This window comes from Aegilops tauschii, chromosome 5 (assembly GCF_002575655.3).
Source record: "Aegilops tauschii subsp. strangulata cultivar AL8/78 chromosome 5, Aet v6.0, whole genome shotgun sequence".
Classification (NCBI taxonomy): domain Eukaryota; kingdom Viridiplantae; phylum Streptophyta; class Magnoliopsida; order Poales; family Poaceae; genus Aegilops; species Aegilops tauschii.
In genome coordinates this window covers 44,880,824-44,904,374 of record NC_053039.3, presented here as the reverse complement: position 1 = coordinate 44,904,374, position 23,551 = coordinate 44,880,824, and the positions used below count along the sequence as shown (strand labels likewise).

Genomic DNA, 23,551 nt, shown 5'->3' with positions numbered 1-23,551 from the left:
TCATCATTAATGTTGGGGGAGAACAAGAATGTGCTCTCCCTCATAGTCTCCATGCACTTATCCCTCCGGTTTACCTGTATGTACGTAACTGCAATTTTCTCGAAAAAATTTTCAGTGCTCTGCAAGTGGTACAAGTGACGACCAGCATGCTCTTGACTTAGGCGTATAAACAGTATCTCCCGTCTGGAATGATAAAGATATGCTGATGGTAGGCAACTATCAAATATTAATAATCATATAAAACCTCAAGTACTGATTGGAATTTACCGAAAATTCATGATGCCTATCTCAACAAAATGGACCTGCCGTCTATATACTGAATCCCACCTATGTTGTATCCTACCAGCATAGAGAAGAATACCAAGAACATCTGGAAAAAATTAAGTCTGGGGGAGACAAAATGTTAAATCGATAAATATGCAAAAACAAACTAAAAGATGTTGCACCGGTAATGGTTTTGTCCCGTAGCAAGGATATGGCACCAAGTTGTGGGAAAAATGGTGGACAGATTGTCGATGCAATACTGTGCACCGATGTCCTAACCATGGTTATAGCATTTAGTTCAATGACAAACTCCATGCATAGATACCAGAAGTGACCATCTAGCATTTCCGTGGGGTTTATCCCGACGCTACTGAAGTCATATGTTAGCCCGGTCTGGAGAATGGCGTTGAATCGATAAGCTTGGTTGCTGAAGGCAATTGCTTCAATCTTTGTTCCCTAGAAATATTTAAAAATTCAGATAACAAGACTTTAGAACACATGTGTATATACATTAAAAAAGGTTGCTATATTTAGTGATCACTAATCTCATACTTCCTGGTCCAGAAGTATGCAACGAAAGTATGGGTTTCCCATTGCATGCACCCTGATATGGGACTTCCACATCACCTTAGCTCGAATTATCCAACATCTTTGATAGATATGTTCCATCTGTACACTTTGAAAATTCAGGTACCTACATAAAATAATACGAAATGATGGGATAAACAAACGGTGATGTCAGATAAGCGTGCATGAAGATCTTACACTTGCCTGTTCATTGGAGGGATGGTAGGCAGAGGCATGATGGGATCCGGTGGATTCGCCATCACCCTCCTCGAGGGCCTCGAGCTGTACGGTATCACCATGGTCAGGGAGCTAATGGATGAAGTGTTAAAGAAAGATAGAGGGGCGCACGGGCACGGGTAGTGGCATTTATATATATAGTCCAAGGGGCCCACAGGCGGGAAAATCAAAATTCTTTCAATATTTGCATGTGGCCGTCTAGCGAAAAAAAACCTCTACTATCGAAACTATTATAAATAGTAAGTTATGAGAGTTCTTTGGCAACAAAAAATTTATTGCTAAAACTTTTTGAATCAATTAATTATTTATAGATATTTCAGATTCTTAATCTGATCGAAATCATGTCAATTATCTCACCAGTATCATTGTTTCCTTTTCGCCTGTGAATCCGCTATATTCAATATAACAAACTGCGGGAATATAATGATGACTTTAGATTTTTAGTTAGGAACGCAATAATTGGATATATCAAAATAATTAAGGTGATAGTGCGTTAAGGTAAGTGTAGTCACGCAATTAATATATTACCATGGATTCGCCAATATTTCGTCGATTAAATATATTACCATTAATTACCAACATGTAATCAATTTCAAAAATCGATTATTTACTCAGCTTTTATTATACTATATGTTTTTTTTAAATCCCAACATATTTGATTTTATAACATGTGATGAGACGTCGTTGTGTTACTTTGCAACGACTATTTTACGGGCATTTTAAAATAGTAACAAAAAATTAAATCGAAGTTATTAGCAATAGTAATAATTTGTTCAGTCGGTCTTTGATGGCTTGATTCGTTGGTCGCGGTTGCATGCACAATTGAGTATGCGCGTGAAAAGCTAACTTCGATCTGTTTTTTAATGAGCGTCTCTTTTTTAATTTGATTCTGTATGCACAGTGTAGTAACAGCCGCACTTTCAAAACCAGCATGCTTAATTGAGAAGCCTGTGCGTTTTGTGACGTAAGTTAGTTAATATAGCACAAACGCAGTAAATGCCATTTGTAATAAAAAGAATATTTCGATGGAAGTACGGATTACAGCATTTGTACCGCGTATTCATATAAGAAAAAGAAAAAAATAGCATGTTCGGCGACAAAGCTCAAAGGGAAGATCAAAAACAGAGAGTAAGAAAGCAAGCATGAAACAATATCTGTTCTTTATTCATACTTTCATAGTTTGACTCCAAATCGATTACAATGCAAAATGCTCTTAAGGAGCGTTGAAACATAAAACATAAAAACTGTAAAGAATATTGTATAACTCCTCATGATTGCTTCTTTCAAGGCATTTCCGTCTTCTTGTCGCATGTGCTTCACAACCATATGTTCCAACTGATTGATCTTCTTTATGAGAGTTTGCATCAGCTTGTTGCTCTCCTTGGTTGCCTGCAGAATTTGATCGTTGCTAGTACCCCAACCGTCCCCCAAACCATCTTTCCTATCGTCTTTCGTAACGGGATATCTACTACTAATAGGCAGGTTAATAGGCTCGACGTGATTATGCATCCTAAGCCTTTTTGGCTTTGGTGTGTTACCCTTACCAAAGGGACGCATCGGCGTAGCGCCGTCATGATCTTCCAGTTCACCGAAATCTTCACTTTCTTCTTCCTGCGAACGAATATCCTCAACAGCATCATCGCTGAAGCGAATTGAACTGTTGGATGACGCCATGAGAGGAGGATGGAGAGGTCTGGTAAGGTCGCTGGAACGGTTGATCTATATATAAGCGTTTCTAGGAAGCTCTGAATACGAAATTGGTAAACAAATCGACCGATTTGGTCACAATCAAATATTAATTAATGGGATCAATTTTGTGATTCGGTGAGTAGAACCTACTAATTATTACAAGACGAAAAAGATAACCTGTCTTAAGATTTCATGTGTGATAAACCGATTAGGAATTTTTTTAAAAGGAAGCAAATAAAATAGTTAACATGCACGTATTGTATATTTTTCAAAAACACTTCTAAAATTTCCTTATACACGGGATTTTTTTAAAACTATGTTGAATACTGTTTTCTTCAAATGCATTAACACTTCATTCAAGTTTGTGCCAGCTGTAACATTTACTTACATTTCCTTGTTCAAACAGGAAAGAGAACATAAAAAAATAAACATGAATTAGGGAAATAAATAAAAAGAAACCTATTGAGATAAGCTTACAACTCTTTTTTGCATTTCATGTGTAATACCTCATGTATATCAAAAAATATAATTGGACTACAAATCATTCAGTCCAACACAGCATTGCAAAAGATCATATTTATTATTCTTTTTCATCACAACAATCTGTATAACATACATACGTACATATGAGAAATAGTAGTAGAAGTACACGCTCCCATAGCTAGGAAACAACATAAATTTGTGTATTTATGCGTATGCATTAGCAGCAACGGTATTACACACATGCACTATCTGTTTATGCATTAGCAGAAGTAACACATCAGCGGCATCATTCGTTAAGAAAAATTACGCTTGTAGAAAATCTATATCAGCTATGATGGTGTATACATACAAATATTTTAGGTCTGAACTATTACAGATGCACAGTAAATTCATGATGGTAAATGAACCAATACAAGAAAATAATATGTAACCTGAACTGAACTGTTAAATAATTAGTTTAGATACGTGAAAGTATAAGTATTCTAATTTTTTTCCAAATATTGTACACTTCAGCAATCAGACATGTCAGTTGTCACATTTTTTCAAAGTCGCACGGGCATATAAACTTATTCGCATGTACGCAGGCTAGCTTTTTATTATTTATTTGTAGTACATATGCAAAATATATATTCACAAGCTTCACAAACTTCCCTCATGCGTGTGTTGGTCTTATAATTCAGACCAATCAGAATATTATAGTTCTGACCTAGCAGATGATTGTAGAGGATCATAAGGACGTCCATAAACTTACATTCAAACATACTATCAAAATACCAAAATAATAAGAACAGATATGTTAATTTGCCGTAATACAATAGTTTCATTGGATGTTCCAGGTCTTTATCCTGCCAATCACTATATCTGAATCACATATTACACATGAAAAAGTACGGTTGTAGAAAATCTATATCAGCGATGATGTTGTATACATCCAAATATAAAAATACCAAATAAAAAAATATATGTAAAAGAAACGAAATTCAGCATATCTTGACCATCGCAAGAGTAAATGCTCTGTCATTACTAAACCTGCCAGTCTATTAAGACCGAACTTCAGCCTGTAAGGACTTCCTTGTAGACGATGTTCTTCATCGAGGTCAGTAAGGACACAGTTGGTCTTTTTCGCTTCTTTGGATTGTCCTTTAGCTTGTTGGCCTTCTCCTTCGGCTTCTCCTTCTGAATGAGTATCTTTATGTTTCTCTTCGCGGTGGCTCGAGACAAAGCAACATAGAGCTGACCATGAGAGAACATGGGATTGGGTAGGTAGACACCAACTATCGGTATGGTCTGCCCTTAAGCCTTGTTAATGGTCATAGCAAAGCTAAGCCTTATAGGAAATTGCTTTCTCTTAAACTTGAACGGAAACATGTCGTTTTCAGATGGGCAGAGAGGTATTCGAGGAAGAGAGACCCTCCTGCCAGCGTGTTGACCAATCACGATTTCTGCATCAATGGTGTTCCTCTCAAAACCTCTTACAACAAGCCTAGTGCCGTTACACAGTCCATTAGCTGGATCAATGTTCCTTAGAAGTATGACAGGGCAGTTCAGCTTTAGCTTGAGTGCATGCGGAGGAAGACCATTAGGAGTCAATCCATTAAGAAACTCCTGAGCGTAGTAGCCATATGGGTCGTCCTCTGCAATGTCAAAGCTATGGTAGATTACTTCATCTCCATGAAAACGGTCTATCATGCGGATGTTTATCTTGTCGACATTGTCGTTCGTCGTGGAAAGGATTGCTCGAGATGTCATGTAATTGGAATCAGACATGTTGTCATCTAGACTCGGAAACACGTGGTCAATAAGTTTCTCCAGGTCGTCAACCTCGCCTGTAGACGGCAGACAAATATCTTCAGGGAGTAGTATGTTGCCTTGATCGTCTACATCCTCAGTGCCATTGCCGACCCTTAGCAAGTAATCTGCAAACCACGTGTCATTATGAGCCCTCATGTTGGTGATGAGCCGAAGCTGCCGCATACACTTCCACAGATGAGAACTTCAGAGGGTTGCATCAATTATCTGGCCCCGCGACCCCCTTCTGACGACCGGAAGCACCTGCCGAAAGTCCCCACCAAAAACAACAGTCTTTCCTCCAAAGGGTCGGTCACGTATTCCCATGATGTCGCGCATGCTGTTGTCCAATGCCTCTACCGCTTGTCGCTTCGTCATGCTGGCCTCGTCCCATATTATCAATGAGGCCATCCTTAGGAGCTTCGCGGTCCCACTCTGCTTGGTGAAGCTGCACGAGGCTCCATCATCGCAACTCAATGGGATCTTGAACCTCGAGTGGGCAGTCCTGCCGCCAGGCATGATAGAAGCGGCGACGCCCGACGTCGCGGTAGCATACCAATCTTGCCTTGGCTCCTCACCTTGGCAAGCATCGCCCTGTATAGGAAGGTCTTCCCTGTACCTCCAGGGCCATCAACAAAGAATACACCCCCATCACCGTGTTCAACAGCCGTTAGTATCTCGTCGTATGCGGCCCTTTGTTCCAAGTTCAGCGAAGATACCAACTTAGTGTCATCCATGTCAAACTCAACGGTTGTTTCCTCGATGACCTCTCTTGCCTCGCCCTCGGTTGGGTCAAACGCATCATCTATGCTCGGAAGAGCGAAATCAACAATATCTTTACCCATGGACTGCAACATACCCCTAATGTCTAGCAACACCATCTGCTCCACCTCGTCAGGGGACGTGCGTGATCGACGATAGTCATCTGACATAGGCTCGAGGTGCCTATCCCATAAACCACGCACGTCGTCTGGCTCGCAGTGCACCAAGATGGTTGCGAAGAGCCTCCTAAGAGAACATGGCATCACCCACTGCTCAGCCTCAGTAAGATAGTCGTCGAGCGTGTTGTCTGCCTCGATGAGTCCCAACCTTTCAGCAGCCTCTCTAAAGCTCCCACATAACACGCCGTCCACGGTGAGCAAGTCGTCAAAGGATGTTTTGCCCGTAACATGGTTTAGCAACACACGCAGATAGTATCGGTCCCCCTCGGCAGGATTGGCAGACACGATGCGACCTATTTGAAAACGCTCGACCCGCGGCTTCCAAAACTTCTTTTTCTTCTGCCACGTGAAGCTTCCGGGAAAATCCTTGTACAATATATTTCTAGCCCGAGGGTGTTCCTGGTTAACCTTGAAATACTCCGTTAACATGGATTTTGAAATATTTTCTGAGGCGACAACATTTTTCAAGTCAGCCTGGGCATTGAATGCGACCCTGTGCATATTCGGGAGATGAAGAGGCAACTGCAAGACAGGAGGGTAGTTGGCGCAAAGTGGAAAGCCAAATATCCTCCACATAGCCTCCGGAGGGGTGATCCACCTTGCGTCAACGTATCTCTTGATCTCATCAATGTTACCATCGGCGTCGGGCTGGTCGATGCTGAAAGAAGCCTTATCATGGCCCTTGTAAATGTACTTGTAAAGATATTTGACGGCCTTTATGCTCGAGCAGACCTCAACGTTGATGTGGCAATTGAACATCCGCAGAAGGTATGGGTTATAAGGCACAACCCATCTGTTGTCCAACATCTTCCCTCGGACCTTAGCACGCCTACCATCGCCTCTACGTCGATAAACTGGGTACGAGTCCTTCCCCTGTGCTGTGTTTTCATTGAACGACCGCGGGTATCTGCACTTGCATCCGTTTTCTTGCATGCAAACATTCTTCGGGTTTAGAGCACCGCATGGTCCGTGCATCATATGTTTTACCACCATTGCATACAATTTCGGATACTTATGCTTGTCTGGGAGCTCTGCGGAAATGAGTCGGTCATACTGCTCGGGGACGATAAGCTTATATGTTGAGTCCATGATCAACAGAAAATGTGCGTGTGGGAGGCCCCTTTTTTGAAACTCGACAACATATACATATGCGACAACAACACCCAGGATGTGCTTCTTGAACAACATGTCCTTCATAGCCTCTAGTTTGCCAAAGAACACGCGAGCCACAATATCAGGTCGGTCTTGCACCATCTGACCAGGCAGCAACTCATTCGTTATCTCTTCCCATTTTGGATTGCAAGTCATGGTCAAGAAGATGTCAGGCTTCCCGTATGTATGTACAATTGCCATGGCATCCATATGCCTCTTCTTCATGTCGCGGTCGCCACCAGGGTATGTTCCAGGGAGAACTATTCTTACCCCAACAGCGCTTACTCGTGTCTCCCCCGATGTGATCGCATCAACAACTCCTTTATACAAGTCGGCACGAATCTGCGTCTGGTTCTTCCTGTACCACCTTAACCGACAAGTTTCAATCTTGACGTACATGTCGACGGCCCATTGCTGCAAGAGGCGTGCTCCACAGAGTATGGGATTAAAGATCGCAGGCCGTGTCTGCAGCATGTAACAGTAGTAGTCTCTGACAGAGACGCACAACCTGCTGTTTCCCTCTGCACATGATTGAGTACCATCAAAATGAGGATATAATCGACAAACAAAATATTATTTGTAGCAAAATAGGACGCAGACGGCATACCCTGCATCCTCATCATCATCATGGACCAGTTGAGGATTTAGTACAACCTCCAAAGGAACATTACGTTTAGGTAGCTTCGGATGCCAACCTAGTTCTCCCCTTGGATAGAATAGGGGATAAGACAAAGGGTCATATGCTCCGGAGGTCACACGTATACTGTGCCTTTCGTTGTTATTACCACAAAGTGTTATCCTCCGGTCAAACCTTTTTGCTAGGTCGTTGCCCTCAACCCAAATTGCAGCGACCTCAGATGACAACGGTCTGTTATATCTTCTTTGGTCAAGCCTTTTATCGGTGTTTAGGTCTATCCTGTAATCATCGAGGTTGTCCTTGTGTGCACCCAAACTCCTAAATTGCTGGGTGTACGGGTTTTCTTTGAGTATGTCTACTAACTTCTTCACGACATCTTGGTCTAATTGCTTGGTGGCCGCCTTACGATGAGTGATGGTTGGGTCATCATCATAGAAGTATAACTGTAGATGCTTAGGACGGGAGCTAGGCCCGAACGAATGCACATTGTGGTAGATGGTGCCGTGTGCCCGGAATGTGTACACCCCAGACTTCATGTTTGTGTAGTTCTCATCAAGGCTGACGCCAAGGGTTGTGAAGGCGAAATGCCCGTTGAAGAAGCGTATGTTTTCCCGAAAATGTCTAGAATCTGCATCCATGCTTGACCATAGCCTCATCAGCTCTGGGATTGGCTCAGGTTGTTTAAGTTCGATCTGGCCATTGCGACAGCAGAAGCCGTGAGTCTCAGACACAAATTTTTTTGCCTTGCAGTGTTTGCAGTTTGCGTCGAGCTTCAGGATGTGAGTCGTGTCTGGGATGTTTGTGTAGACAAAGTCTAATGGATCAACCTCGCTAGGTACAGCAGACGACATGATCGCTTCCTCTTCATCCTCCAAGGTGTCATTATCGTATCCTACGTGCATTTGTTGAAACATGATGTTCAAAACATTATTAACTACTAACTATAATTATGATAAAGCCCCACAAATTCATAGATTATAGTTGACCATACCTTCATCGCGAAACATGTAGTACTCCTCATCCATAAAGTCGGATGGTGTCGTCTCATCGCCAGTGATGCAGTCTCGGAACCCATCGATTTTGTCTGCATGATCTCCATGGCGAATGTGACAATAGACAACGTCATGTCAGATGAGGGTTGGTGAGAATGAGCACAACAAGGTGACAATAGAATTATCATACCATTGGTACCAACAATGAAATTCGGAATGATTGTCGTCGGGTCGCCATTAGATGAATCACCTTCGGCGGCCCGAGAGAGGGGTGTTGCGCGGGATAAGTTTGCTAGGTCTGAACGTGGGAGTGCGAGGGATTCTTTGCACGGGGTGTGCTTCTTTGCCGCATAAGTTGCCTTTCTTTTTGCACTTAACTCCCCCTTCTCTTTGCTGCATGCCCTCCATTCTCGCAGCGTGGTATTTTTTTCTTCAAGATCGATAGTTCCGTGCTCTAGATGTTTCCGATATGTTGCTCGCCTCCACGCGTTTGTTTGCTCCATTTGATCAGGAGTTAAGCAAGTTCTGCGTTGCTTACCACGCTGCTTCCTAGGTAGTTGGTTATCATGAATGACAGCTGTACTGATTGTATTGGTATGAGGCAATACCGCCTCATCTTGTGACAATGACGTATAGCTGGACCTATTTGGGTCGGCTGGTTATACAACAGTGTAAAACGCTAATCAGTACTGCATTAATTGATCATTGATACAAAAGGTACCAGCATATTAGGTAGGTCATATCAGCTGACTCCTTCCGTCCATTTTCACAAGGTATTAATGTCTAATCAAAAGTCAAACGAGAGGACGATAAAACAATGAGTTTGATAAGCTTGTTTTCCAAGATAACTTATTAAACACTTGTATCCAGAAACATTAGGAATATATATACTATCAAGAGGCAGCTGAATCAAAAAGCATTCTAACCTGATATTGTAAGGGCAGGAAGGTTATCATCTTTGTGCTTCACGGTAGCTCGCCCTTGAGCCTTGATCTGGCTATTTTTGTCGGCAAGGAGCATAGGGTGAGCTTGTACCCCATTAGTGATATCACCGAGAGCGCTCCGTGGAACATTTTGCATACCTGCAATATGGTTGTAGGTGTCATACTCACGGATTCTCAGATAATAATCATACTGTTATGAACAAAGGGAGTATATTCAATAGACGTTTGGCCTGTAATATAGAAATAGTCGTACCCGACATGTCAACGGCAGGCATATTTTGATGGAGATGCTTGCCGGCGGCGTCATCATATTTTCTTCGATAACCATCTACCAACGGAGCTTTCATCTGTTCCTTGTTAATGTCAGCATTTTCCTTGTTCTTAAGATATGTTGCCCGCCTCCGCGCATTTATTAGCTCTTTCTTGTCATCTAGTAATAGATGCATGAAGGTGTGAGAGTAGTGAATGCAGGAATGCACATTGTTTTGATTTAAAATCAAACAATCATACCAGATATTGAAAGGTCAGGTTGACTTCCATGCTATACTTTTTCTACTTCCTCCTCTTTTTTCCTCCGATAAGCAGCTCGTCTCTTGGCGTTTATCTGCTCCCTTTTTTCATCAGACAAGATAACTTTCTTAGATGGTTTGGAGACACGCACGACAGATCCTGTAGTCATGTGCTTGGATGTTGAACCGGATTGTGGTAAAACTTGAGGAGTTGCATTGATGTTTACGTGATTTCCTCCATACATATGAGTCAAATCTAGAGCCTCTGGAACAAAACCAAACCAAAATGATAATGTACTTAGTATGTTAATGAACATCTGCAACACAACCTCTATAAGATAGATACGGTTCACAACGAAAGACGAATCTTGTAATACCGTTTACACTTTGTGCTACGGCTGCGGCTAACTCGTCAGTGAGACAACTGAGAGACACAAACGTTGATGAGGTTGCCGGGTTGCCCGCTTGATGTAAAAATAACCGATAGTGGTCATAACGGGTCAGTTTAGTGCTATCCGAAGAGTAGAGAGTACTGATTATGTTTTATACTAACTTGAGTTCAGTTCGGAAGGCCGCGGTACACATGTGACATCACCATCAGTGGGTTGAGGAACAACAACAACTGCGGTCTGTTCAGTGATGGACTGATCTGAAATTGGTTCATACAAGTAAATAGACGGTCTAATAATAGATGCAGCAAGCTGTGAGAGTAGTCAAAGCAGGAATGCACATTGTTTTCATTAAAAATCAAACAATTATACCAGATGTTGAAAGGTAAGCTTGACTTTCATGCTCAAGTTTCTTTGCTTCCTCCTCTTTCTTCCGCCGATAATTAGCTCGCCTCTTGGCGTTTATCTGCTCCCTTTTTTCATCAGATAAGATACCTTTTTTAGTTTGTTTGGTGACATTCTCGAAAGATCCTGTAGTCATGTGCTCGGATGTTGAAACGGTTTGGGATAAATCTTGAGCAGTTGACATAGTGTACAGGTGTATTCCTCCATCAATAGGAGACACATCAAGAACATCTGGAACAAAACAAAAGCTAAATGTTGTTGTTCTTAGACTGTTCTTGAATGTCTGCAACACAACCTCTATAAGCATGATAAATAACCGAGATTGCCGGGTCTCCTTTTCAATATATTTTTTGCTCACCTGAGTTCAGATCGGGAGGCCGCTGAACACATGTGATATCACCATCAGTGGGTTGGGGAACAACCGGGTCTGCGGTCTGTTCAGGTATCGAGTGGCCTGGAGCATGGTTCATACAAGTAACTGAGATTAAAGTCACGAACTTAAGAGAATAAAATGATGAGTACTCTATCCGCACAGCCTCATACCTGGACCAATAGGGTGATTATCAACAACGTTTGTCCCAGCCATCTGATATCCTACACCTTCAGTACCCACAAGTTCATTATCCGGAAGAACCGGTTGTCCAGACGGTTCAAGTGTCAGCCCATCTGAGTGTCATTCATACAAGTAAGCGAGATCAATTCGATGAATAAATAGTATTAAATCATGGTAAATTGACAATCCAACTATCATAAATGGGGTACTCAGGTTGTTCTCACCATCATTTGTCCAATCCAAATTATCTGAAACAACGTCATTTAAGGAAATCACAATCGGGATATAGCTTGACATGTGCGGCAAGTTTTTTAGTCAAAGATTTACCTCTAGGTACACCTGACGCTGTTGTATGTTCCGCAGATTTGCTTTGTGGATTCCCCATACTTACCTACAAGCAAAGATTTCATACTATTAACAATGGCTTGTGAAAGGAAGTTGTCTACCATCTTAATGATCTTATTTTGTTATGTTTCATACTGAAGTTGTCTACCGTCAATCATTTATTTTGTTATCCCCTTCTGGACGCGCCCAGGATCCAACTCCTGGCCTCCGTATTGGGAGGTTTTATGTAAACTGACTGATTCTTAATTGTTATGTTTCATGCACTTTCGTTCGTGAACTTGGAGACTATGCTTATTGGACAGGCTGCTTCTTGGCAGTGCGAAGTAAGCAGAACAAGCCACACAACCAAGCAATCAAAGTAAGTAAAAGCAGCACAATCAGTTATGCAAACATGTACAACAATTAAACATGTTCAGCAACATGCGTAAACAGCTCCTAAGCTATTCTGTTGCAAATTTCAGAAATGGTGCCTGGCATACCATGGTCCAGGAAAGGAGGTCGTCTGCTTGATGTATATGTAATCTAAGATTGCCCACGTTGAGCATTCCAAGTAAGCACAAGCAACCAACTCAAATATGCAATTTCATAACTGTTGTTTGGCCTACCATGCTCCAGCAAAGATAGTCATAAACGAGTATAAACTTGAGATTCTGTATGTATTTTCTGTACATAGGTAATGTGCGATTATTGAGTATAAACCTGCAATACGTACAACAGAAGTTGGATGCTGGGCGCGTCCAGAAGGGGATCACGGCGTCACGTAGACGGGATCGCGGCCCCGTCTCCTAAAGCGATCCACACCAGATCGCTTCGCGTCTCCTGAAGCGATCCCACAGCAGATCGCCGCCTCCTGAGATGTTTTTTTGTATGGCCTTCAGCATGAAATATTCAGTATGAAATAATGTGTATGAACTTGCATTACGTAGCACTGAAAGGGGAGCAGCGCCGGTTGAGACCCTGTGGGTGGTCAGAAGGTGGCCGCCGTCGGATCGGGGTCGTGATCGCCGGCGAACACGACACGCGGGATCGCGGCCTCGTGTCCTCGCCCGATCCAACAGCAGACCGCCGCCTCCTGCAAGTGTGACGGCGAAGGGATGGATCCGCCACGGCGCGGCACAGGGATGGATCCGCCGCGGTCTGGGCGTAGGGGTGGTTCGGGCGTGCGATCGGGCGGCGGCGGAGATTGATCTGCTGTGTCGGGCGGCGGCGGAGATCGATCAGCTGTGTGAACGAGGGATCGATCCCAGGGGTTTTGTTTGCACCGGTTTTTTTCGATCGAGTAAGGCAGAGGTGGTGCGATGACTGAAAAAAAACGGCGGTGGGAGTATGACGAAAATAAACTAGCGAAAATTAACCGCGCGGACTATTCATCAAGTCCTCCATTAGGAGTAGAGACTTTCCCGCAAAGCCTGTGTGGTTGTACGGGGTGGGCATGGCAAGTGGCACTATGACTTGATCAGCTGTTAGAGAAAACATGAACCGCCAAAACTTCACCCACAAGAAGGCATAGCATGGCGTATGAACAAGTGAAGAACTAAATGAGAAGTGCAGGTATGAGTGAATATCTTCACCCACAACTGATGTCCATCAATCACACATTAGGGGTGCGCTTGCCTTGATCAGGGGAGTGGGGTTGCGCACTTTGATTTCCGTGTCCATGGCCCAGGAATCTATCGGAATAACACATAATGCATGTGCTAATGTTATGGCCTAGCTACACAAAGTATACCACTGGTTACGGGCCGTCGAAGTTTCCCGGAAACAGATAAAAAGGAAAATTCGCCTCTGTGCAATGCAACCTCTAGCCTGGAATGGCGAGGAGGTGGGAATGGCGAGGAGGTGGGACACAAAACACCTCAATAGTACGGCCATGACCTCAGAGCATACACTCATGATTAAGTGATGAAAATAGAGAAAATGTGCGAAGAAGAGGTTGAATCTGTACACTCAGACAGTGCAAGTCTATGCAAGAACGTCTATCTCTAGCTTTCCAGGTTTGTTCTCACTCTTCACAATGTCTATATGGTAATCGTTCTCCAGTTACAATCTTCTAAAGGATTTGCTCTATCAAAATAAAGAAGAAAAACAAACCGCTCCCCCACCCAAATCGATCGATCCACCATCTCAACCTAGGTTTCCGGCGAGGCGATGGCCAGCCTGCTGAGAGCCACGGCCAGCACCGGCGTTGCTTCATGAAAGCGCCCTGTCCATGGAGGAGAGAGAGCAGGACACATCGCTCCTCCTCCTCAAGATCGGGCACCACCGCGACGAAGCCGTCAAGCTGCTCGCCTCGCACCCCGATCTGCTACGGTTCCTCGATGCGGCGACCTGCGTCGGCCTACTCGATCCGGTCTCCAACATAGTCGTCAGCGCCATGCTTGCCGCCGCCGCAGATCCCGTCGACGGGGCCTCGGCGCTCGTCGCAGTCGACAAGGACATGGAGCGGCGCTCCCTCGATGGCCTCGTCGCCTTCCTCACCTGCTTCTTCCCTCACCTCACCGACTGGGAGGCCGTCAGGTACCTTGTCCTCGCCCAAGCCGACCCCCTCGTCGCCGCGCGCATCGTCGTCGATGACCGCCGCACCAAGTGCTTCCGCCCAGGCTCCGCGGCAACCAACGGCGCCCTCAGGCTCGCTCTCAAGTGCGCAACGGTGGCCGCCAAGCATCCGTGTCCCTCCAAGCTCGCAGGCGTCTGGCTGTCCTTGTGCTCCTCCCTCGACACCCTCGAGAAGGCCGTCTCTTTGCTCTCAGCGGTGCGGCCCAATTCCCCCGGCGACATCCTCCACGCTCTGGCCAAGCAGACGCCATATGTCCCTTGTCCTGCGCCCGATGGCATTGGCAGCAGCCTCATCAGGCCATGGGAGCTTGCCGCCCGTCGCGGTGAGCACGCCGCCACGGTGACCAGCCAGTATTCCTGGTCAATTACGCGAGTGCTCCTACATACGATCCATGGTTTCTACCTGCAGGCACTCGCCAGGATGCCGGGCGGCGAGCTGCGGTCTCGTTACCACCGTAGCATGCTCAAGGCTGGCCATTGCTACGGCCCTTTCGATCCTGTCACCAACATCATCGTCAACACCATCTGGTACGAAGCCACCTTCCCACCACTGAGTCAACTGGACGACCTCGACATTCTCGGCACCTTGAACCTGATGCGGATTGAAGCACGATCCTTGTATGGACTTGTCTCTTTCCTCTGCACCCATGACAAAGGTCTCAATGCCGATCAGGCCATAAGGATCCTGCTCGACATGGATCTCGACTTGGCCGCGACAAAGCAGTGCAGCGGTGTCCAGGAAGGACAAGAAGAAGCCTTCAGGGCTGCTGCAACTGCGGCATGGCACCCCAGACCCGATGCCCAGCAGGATTCCTCAGTTCATGCCGGAACCTCAAGTCCTGTCACTGCTGTCAGATAATGGGGATGGGGGCCAACAACAGCTCTCCTCTCAGTGTGTCCAGCAGCTTGCCATGCTATTGTCATCTGCTTTCAATTCCACTGGCATCTCAGCCCAGCAGAAGCAGCCAGTTGCCGTTTGTGAACGGGCATTCAATCTTAGTATGTCAGAGGGACGCAAACAGCGAAGGGATCATAAAAGAATCTCCAGAAAGGTCAAGGCTACACTAAGCTGATATGAGATGCAGAATTCGGTGAGTTAGTTTATCCCTCAGATACCTCTCTATATATATTTGTTTGTGTCCAAAATTACATCAACCAAAAAGCTACTCGATCAAAACAGCCGGTGGACCTCGTTTGATTAATTAATTTATCCCACAAAAACCTCTACATTTTTTAATAGCAATTCTACTTGACCAAAACATGTGGTGGAACTTGCTGATTTGCTTGTTTTCTGCCGTCTTATAGGGGCACGCCTGTTATCAGCTTCATCTGATCTGCGGTGTGAATGTATCCGTATCTGGTCGTGACTGGAACCGAAAAACTCGTTTTGATGATGACTACTACCATCACATACATGCCAACTTTCTGGTGATGCGGGATGTTGGCTCTGTAGGTTCAGTTCCAGTACTCTTCTTTGCTGAGCTTAGCAACAAGAACGACGACCAGGATAGCCATGCGGCTAGAAGGGATCAGGATTGTGCACCCGGCTAGTGGGGAGGGATTCCATGGGCACGAGGTGGAGTTTGGGAAGATGGTCCGCGGAGAAGATCTATATGACAACGGCTACTATCGGGAGGTCTACAACAACGATCGCATTCTAAGTAATGGCGATTATGTTACGAACTGGATCCACGATGGACTCGAGGAGGACTACATGTACCTAGGTAGCAATGACTTCACCATCAAGGAAGACGATGGCCATGAGTCGGATGAGTATGGAAACGAGTAGTGTATATAGTGACAGGGGTGTAGTATTATTCACTTCAGTGATGATCCTCGATTAAGCTTTAGCTAGTTTGTGTGCTCCTTCCTTTTATATTGGGCAGGTCTTCTGAAAGGAGGTGATAAAACCAAGCTTCAGGAAGCGGTCAATCAGCCGTTGGCGATTGTGACGTATCTTGCTGGTCAGATGCGTGAGGCTCCGGCTGGAGCCAATAGGGCGCCTGGAGCTGGTGATCAAGGAGGAGTCTTGTGTATTGCTGATGCCTGTGGCCGTAGTTTTTCTGCTCCTTTAAACGTTGTGGTCCTTTTGTCTCTAGTTCTATCTAGTGCATTGAACTCTACTGTTGTGGTTGCAGGTGATACCAGGTTTTCGTGTAGCGAGCGCTTTGATGGCGATCACTCACAACGGGTTTCCCTCAGCTCTCTGCCTCTCTTTTCAATTACCAATTTGCTGGTCTTGTAAGAACTAAATATCTCGGTTGAGCGATACTGGAAAGGGAAACTGTTTGTTTCTTTGGAATCTGTTGGCATCCGTATGGTGCCCGGAGCAGAAAGACATGGGATGCTCGACCCAAATAAGGTAATAACACAGCTAAACCCCCCAAGTGAGGCAGGAGATTGCTCACGAGAAATGTGGAAGCTAATTGGAGCACCCCTTTGCCGAATAAGGTGAGAATTTTTGCTTGAAGAGTAGCCTGGGACAGCGCTTGTCCTGAGTCTTGTGGCTACAAGACTGAAACTAGATTTCGTGCTACAGTAGACTGTACTAAAGCCAAAGCTTTGAGAAACGAAATGAGAAGATCCCAGAGCTTGTTTCCGCAGGGCTGCTTTCCAGTATTCTGGACCGGATTGGCTCTTGCTGCTTCTTTCAAGAATTTTTGAGGGTTCTCATGATTTTCTGGACAGTATTCTGGATTTTTTTTGTGTGTGAAACATTGACAAATGTTTTTGTAGCTTGCAAAATTTCATCACGAAATGACATTCGTGGAAAATGTGAGAAAAAATTGATGCTCCAAAATGCGTTTGAGCATTGATTTTTTTTTTCTTCACGATTTCCACGGATGACATATGGTGATGAAATTTTGCAAGCTACTCCCTCCGTTTCATAATATAAGAGCTTTTTGACACTACCATAGTGGCAAAAACGCTCTTATATTATGGGATGGAGAGAGTAACAAATATGGTGAAGAAACTTAGGGCCTCTTTGATTCACATGATTCTAGAAATACATAAATAGGAAAGGTATAGGATTTTTTTTTTGCGGGTTAGGAAGGGTATAGGATTAGAGTGGCATGTACACTTAAATCCTAGTGTAAGATTAGCAAGGAGTGTTTGATGCAAGAGGAAAAATAAAGAAATTGTAAAAAGAGGTTGGGGTGGATGTTAGATTTTTTTTATGAAATGTAGTATAAAAGATTTCATAGAAAAAATTCCTATGAAATCCAATGCTATGACTCAAAGTACCAACATAAGAAAATTTTGTAAGAATTTCAATCCTCCAAAAATTCCATAGAATTCCTTTGAATCAAAGGAGCCTTTGATGTCCGGACGAGACGTTTACCGCGAGTACTAAAATGATAGATGCAAATAACAGTGTTACTTTTTTTTAGGGCCACAACAGTATTACTGATGCACTGTAAACAGAAAGGCAGTTTTTGGTCCCAAAAACTACTTGTTAGGTCGACAGACTTGCTAATCCTATATAATACTTATAAACGAACTATAGCTGCTACTTAACCGAGGATCATCAGTGCAGGCAAGCGAATACTACACCCAACACAGTAAAATAAATTACTCTATTCACCATCACTAGATTCCTCGTCACATATTACTCCAGGTCGTCAACCTCCTCGCTTTCATCTTCCTCGATGTTGAAGTCATTGCTACCGAGGTACATGCAATCCTCGTCGAGTCCGTCGTGCACCCACTTCGCAACATACTCACTGTGCTTTAAGATTTGATGGTTGGTGTAGGGCTCGATGTCGCCCTCCGGATAGTAGTCATTATTGTACAGATTTTCTCCGCGGACCATCTTCTCGAACTCCGCCGCGTGCCCATGGAATCTCTCCAGGGCCGGGTGCACAATCCTGATTCCTTGATGCTCGCAGAAAAGGCAGCGGACTAGTCCTGCTGTACAGAGATGCACAAGATGAAGCACGCAGTAATAAGGAGATTAAATTATGACGAATCTGCATACACTTGATTTTTCCAAGAATTTTTAGTAGGAATTTCGCTCTAGTTTGGAAAGTTACCCTGATGAATTGACTGCTTATACGTGTGCAAAAGTCTACTTTTCAGTTGCTCAGGCTAAACAGGCAGTAGCAGATAACTGGTTACTTGTGGTCCCTCAGAATGTTTGTAACGATATGATCATACAAATTAGGAAATCTACTTAATCAATTCAACGATTACAACCAGATTCGATTGTGGTTTGTAAACTATCAACTTCCTAGTGAATGTAACCATCTACATATCATCTACAGTACACATGCGTGGCAGCACATGACATGAGCAAGAACTATGTATGAAGAACCATATCCATATGATGAAAAGAAAAAGAAAGGAACCTTAAACAAAGGGGAAGGAACGTGTGTATATACCAGCGCCTGGTGGTGGCAAGTCCACGGGGCAACACAGAAGCTGGCTATCCTGGTCGTCGTCGTGGTTGCTAAGCTCGGCAAAGAAGAGTACAGGAGCTGAAACTATGCCGGCAACATTTCGAGTCGCCAGAAAGTTGGCATGGGTGTGATGGTAGTAGTCATCATTAGGATCAAGTCCTGGCTTCAAGCCCGAGCCTTCGCAGTTGTCAGGACCTGACACACATTCATTCACACCACACACCACATGAAGCTGATAAGAGTGTCCCTATAAGATTGCGAAAGGCAAGTGAATCAGCAAGTGAGTGTAAAGTAGAACTAAGGGAAGATCAATATCCCCTCTTTTCAGACCACTACGGTCTCACAGCACATCCTAATCAAACTTTATCTCATGGCACTACTTGTTTGAACGTTATTCTAGAGCTCCAGATGATAATGCTTGTCCTTCGCGTAGGAATTAACTCAATCATCAGGATCTTACCCAACAAATTGGAGGATCGGTGCAAAACTAAAAAGTGGGCCTTATAGCTATTAAAAGGCAATTACGGGGAAAACATGTTTCTATCCCTAGTTGTCTGTATTGTTCAATCAGAAGTAGGGCACCAACAATTTTTTTTTCGAAATACTTATCTTTGCCGATGCAACAGTAACTGAAAAACTTACCGAATTGTATTGCAAAAGAGCCCAGTTGTTCCAAAATATTTAAAATATCAATGGGTCATATATGCAGTTTCATTTGGAATAAAAATCTCTGAGTATCTTTTACTATACGTACAACTCTTTATCAGAATTATTTTTACCCATAATGAGTTCAGTCACAGTAGAAAAAGAATGGAAGCTCTTTATCAGAATTCCTTTTACCCATAATGAGTGTAGTCACAGTAGAAGAAGAATGCAAGCTCTTACTATCAGCCGATGAGCAATGGGGTAGTGTGGTGCATGAGTAGTAAATGAAAAACCAAAAAATTGCTATGCATGACTAGTAGTGTGGTGCATGACTGAGAGGGATGCGTATGCAGCAGTGCAGATTCCCAGGAAGAAGTAAATGATATATTCTTTATTGCCTTGACAATTCCCAGCTAATGTAATGATTAACACTATGAAGTAGAGTATAAGACTAACAACCTCTAAAAATTGAAAGTAAAACTAATACTCCCTCCGTCTAGGTGTGTAAGTCATCTTACGAAAACCAAATAATCCCAAAACACTTAGGCGCGGTGCATTAACTTCTACCTCGTTTTTTGTTTCTTCACATATCAACCAATAAGAGACGAGGGGCGTGCATGCTTTTAATGACTTGAGACTACCAAACACGACATGCAGTGGTTAGTTCATTGCATGCAATGATATTAATTAGCAAATAAACATTAAGGTCTCTCGTTTTTCTCTCCTTCTTGGTCACGGTGCACAACCTAAGATGACTTACTCACCTAGACGGAGGGAGTAGTAGTATATGGAACTTAAGGAAAAAACTGGGGCCCCAAAAATTTGGGGACCTGCCAGACAGGGGCCCGTCAATCATGCAGTGAAGCAAACTTCTTGGGCTTGTTCAAAATTTGTTTACATGTGGCAACGGTTCAGCAGGATTATAAACAAAAATGATATATGAACTTTCACAAGATGAACTGCAGGTCGAGGGAGGTCGATAGGTAGCAGGTCCATTAGCTGTTTATGTAGGTTTTTGGTTGATATAATTTGGATAAAAATATAAATATAGAGGTATCCGAGGGATAAACTAACTCACTGAATTCTGCTTCTCATATCTCCTTAGTGCAGCCTTGACCTTTGCGGAGATCCTTCTATGAGTCCTTCGCTGTTTACGTCCCTCAGACATGGTAAAATGGAACTGTCGTTCAGAAATGGGAGCTGGCCTCTGCTGATGGGTTGGGACACAAACAATGGAATGATATTCAGAGCACAATAGCGTGTGTATCTGGTGGACACATTGAGAGGAGAGCTGATACTGGCCTCCATCTTGTAGCAGTGACAGGACATGAGGCGCTACCAACATCGCCTTTAATGAACTGAGGAATCCTGCTTGGGCGTCGGGTCTGGGGTGCCATGCCGCAATGGCAGCAGCCCGGTAGGCTTCTTGTTCTTCCTTGACACTGCTGCAGTGCTTTGTCGCGGACAAATTGAGTGCCGTGTCGAGCAGGAACCTTATGGCCTGATCGGTGTCGAGATCTTGGTAACAGGTGCAGAGGAAGGAGACAAGTCCGTAGAAGGATCGTGCTTCAATCCGCATTAGGCACAATGTGCTGACAATGTCGAGCTCGTCTTGCTGACTCAGTGGTGGGAAGGTGGCTTGGTACCAGATGGTGTTGACGATGATGTTCGAGACGGGGTCAAACGGGCCGTAGCAATGTCCAGCATCGAGCAGGCTGCGGTGGTAACCAACCGGCAATCTGGCGAGAGCCTGCAGGTAGAATCCATGGATCGTATCGAGGAGCACTCGCGTCAGTGACCACGAATGCCGGTAGGTCAGCTTGGGGGCGTGCTTGCGGCAACGGGCAGCAAGTTTCCATGGCCTGACGAGGCTGCCATCAGGAGGAGGACATGGTGAATGTGCCGTCTCCTTGACCAATGTGTGGAAACTGTGGAGGATGTCGCGGGGGAAATTGGGCTGCACACCCGAGAGCAAAGGGACAACATTGTTGAGGGAGGAGCTCAGCGACAGCCAAGCGTCGGCGAGCTGCGAGGGACACGGGTGCTTGGCGGCCACCATGGCGCAGTGGAGGGCCAGCTTGAGGGCGCCGCGGGCGGCGGCGGAGCCTTCGCGGAAGCACCTGACGCCGCGGTACTCGATGACGATGCGCGCGGCAACGATGGGGTCGGCTTCGGCGAGGAGAAGGTACCTGACGGCCTCCCAATCGGCGAGGTAAGGGAAGAAGCAGGTGAGGAAGGCGACGAGGCCGTCGAGGGAGCGCCGCTCCATGTCCCTGAGCCTGGGCCCGTCCACCGCCGTCGGGCCTCCCGTGTCAACTGGAGCTTCTGCGGCGGCGAGGAGGGTGCTGGCGATTATGTTGGAGACCGGATCGAGCAGCCCGACACAGACTCCCAAGCAGACGTCGGAGAGCCACCGGAAGGTGAGCCGCCCGAGGGCTTCCTCGTAGTGGTGCCGGATCTTGAGGAGGAGGAGTGACGCTTCCTGATCTCTGTCCTTCATCAGCGGGGCGCCGTAGTCATGCAGCGCCGGACCGTAGACGCGGAGATGGCCGGTGCTGGCCTTGGCGTTGAGGCTGGCCATCGCCTCGCCGGCGGCGACCTAGGTGGAGATCGATTTGGGGAAATCTCTTTGGAAGGAAGAAGGGTGGTTTGCTTGCTCAGTGTAGTGCCGTCCGGGCCCTGGGCCTAATTCATCAAAGCCCATCTGCCCTGTAAGTCGATGTTGCTTGAAGAGGAAAGCATACCCCCAAATCCCTCCTGATGGGCTCAAAAAAAAAAAAATTCCCTCCTGATGGATCAAATCCCCGTATAAACTCGAAAACCAGTTAAATCACCCTCTTTTCTAACAAAAAAAACTTAAATCACCCTCTGAACTCTGTCAAAACCGGATCTAGCGTCAGGATAGTTTTTGGACAGGATTTCAGGTGGTTTTGAGTTATTGATGGGGTCTGGGCATGCTGACTTGGCATAGGACGTGGCAGTGGAGAACGAGTCGAGTAGTGTTACCCGCCCAACGTCGTTGCCGCGCTTGACGGTGATCGAGTCGAGCTTGTCGAAGAAGAGGACCCATGACACCGATTGGCGCGCCTTGTAGAATAGGTCACAGATGTTCGACTCGCTCTCGCCGAACCACATGGTCAACGACTCTAGGCCCTTGACGTTGACGATGATGAAGTTGGCCTTGCACTCCCTCACGAGGCTGAAATCACTATTTTAACCCTTTTTAGCAAGTTAAGCACGATCTGACCCTTGTCCTAATCTGTTTTGAGATCTGACCATTTTCCTACCGCCGGACCCGCTAGCAGTATTTATAACTACCTATCACCATGGGCTCCAGCGGTAGGGCACTTATCCACGTCAGCACCCACCAGCGAGTCGTCAACTCTGCCGTCAATCCTACTGCCCGAGCCCCCGGCGGTAGGCTATTATACCCTACAACCAGCGGGTCCGATTTTAGGGTTCGAACAGGAAAAATTCGCGGGGGACGGCTGGTGGGACCCACCCCACCAAGCCAGCCCCCTTTCTTCCTCCTACCGCCCGAGAGAACAGAGGAGTGATGGTCTCTCCTCCTCTTCACCCCCTTCGATCTCCTCAGTTTCTTCACCGTTCTTGCGGATCAAGATGACTCCACGACGAGAGAAGTAAGCTCTTTCGATCCCTCGAATTAGTTTTAGTCAAAAAGTTTTGGTTTTCATGCATTTTTAGGCACACGATGAACCCTAGTTCATCTATTAGTTTGAACATACCTACAGTAGCATCGCAAGTTGTAGCACACAACAGAGTTGATGGTTGATGCTCTGCACTTGCACTGTCAAACAGAAAGACAGTGTTCATTCAACAAACCATTTTCCTTTTGGCACTTAAACTGTCTGAATACAACCCATACAGACACGCCGGGCCTGCCTCTTCTTCAGTGTCTTCACATCCTGACACCGCGCGGCATAGTGTCCAAACTACGTTGCCCTGACGGACCCTGGCGACGCAGCCCACAAAGCATTCTCCATTTGATTCAAGGAAGAAAATTTGCCATCTTCTTTGCCATGCACAAGAAAATC

The 23,551-nt window shown here is 45.2% G+C and overlaps 2 protein-coding genes, 2 long non-coding RNA genes and 1 pseudogene across 5 annotated transcripts; 1 reads left to right on the top strand and 4 right to left on the bottom strand.

Moving 5' to 3' along the window:
- Window positions 1-4,293: 4,293 nt before the first annotated feature.
- LOC141022536 (uncharacterized) lies at window positions 4,294-8,609 on the bottom strand. Its single transcript, XM_073498791.1, has 6 exons — window positions 7,933-8,609; window positions 7,729-7,827; window positions 7,630-7,642; window positions 5,607-7,535; window positions 4,678-5,205; window positions 4,294-4,473 (listed from the first exon to the last, which is right to left on the bottom strand). Exons 1-6 carry the CDS (start codon window positions 8,607-8,609, stop codon window positions 4,294-4,296), a joined length of 3,426 nt encoding a protein of 1,141 aa, XP_073354892.1.
- Window positions 8,610-9,062: 453 nt separating this feature from the next.
- Window positions 9,063-10,079, bottom strand: LOC141022294 (uncharacterized). The gene is made up of 3 exons (XR_012183582.1): window positions 9,948-10,079; window positions 9,677-9,832; window positions 9,063-9,405 (listed from the first exon to the last, which is right to left on the bottom strand). It is a non-coding gene; the product is annotated as an uncharacterized lncRNA (long non-coding RNA).
- A 251-nt stretch (window positions 10,080-10,330) lies between these two features.
- LOC123493977 (uncharacterized) lies at window positions 10,331-11,659 on the bottom strand. The gene is made up of 4 exons (XR_012183581.1): window positions 11,356-11,659; window positions 10,965-11,228; window positions 10,581-10,852; window positions 10,331-10,468 (listed from the first exon to the last, which is right to left on the bottom strand). It is a non-coding gene; the product is annotated as an uncharacterized lncRNA (long non-coding RNA).
- A 2,362-nt stretch (window positions 11,660-14,021) lies between these two features.
- LOC109769443 (uncharacterized) lies at window positions 14,022-17,292 on the top strand (annotated as a pseudogene).
- Window positions 17,293-17,701: 409 nt separating this feature from the next.
- LOC109769427 (uncharacterized) lies at window positions 17,702-22,219 on the bottom strand. 2 transcript variants are annotated; one of them, XM_020328174.4, is made up of 3 exons: window positions 20,575-22,219; window positions 18,834-19,098; window positions 17,702-18,363 (listed from the first exon to the last, which is right to left on the bottom strand). In XM_020328174.4, exons 1-3 carry the CDS (start codon window positions 22,075-22,077, stop codon window positions 18,062-18,064), a joined length of 2,070 nt encoding a protein of 689 aa, XP_020183763.1. In that variant the 5' UTR covers window positions 22,078-22,219; the 3' UTR covers window positions 17,702-18,061. The 2 variants fall into 2 exon arrangements, with proteins under 2 accessions (XP_020183763.1, XP_020183764.1); XM_020328175.4 differs by having other exon boundaries at window positions 17,702-18,360; window positions 20,575-22,189.
- Between the last annotated feature and the right edge of the window lie 1,332 nt (window positions 22,220-23,551).

What these genes read in the sequence shown, in the direction of transcription:
- LOC141022536 (XM_073498791.1), bottom strand. Translation starts at nt 8,609, where the DNA reads ATGTCGTCTGCTGTACCTAGCGAGGTTGATCCATTAGACTTTGTCTAC. An exon ending in ACAGGGCGATGCTTGCCAAG is followed by an intron (nt 5,206 to 5,606) that starts GTGAGGAGCCAA and finishes TGTATGCGGCAG; the next exon opens with CTTCGGCTCATCACCAACAT. An exon ending in ACACCATTGATGCAGAAATC is followed by an intron (nt 4,474 to 4,677) that starts GTGATTGGTCAA and finishes TCTCATGGTCAG; the next exon opens with CTCTATGTTGCTTTGTCTCG.
- LOC109769427 (XM_020328174.4), bottom strand. Translation starts at nt 22,077, where the DNA reads ATGGCCAGCCTCAACGCCAAGGCCAGCACCGGCCATCTCCGCGTCTAC. An exon ending in GATATGAGAAGCAGAATTCA is followed by an intron (nt 19,099 to 20,574) that starts GTGAGTTAGTTT and finishes GCAATCTTATAG; the next exon opens with GGACACTCTTATCAGCTTCA. An exon ending in CTTGCCACCACCAGGCGCTG is followed by an intron (nt 18,364 to 18,833) that starts GTATATACACAC and finishes ATCTCTGTACAG; the next exon opens with CAGGACTAGTCCGCTGCCTT.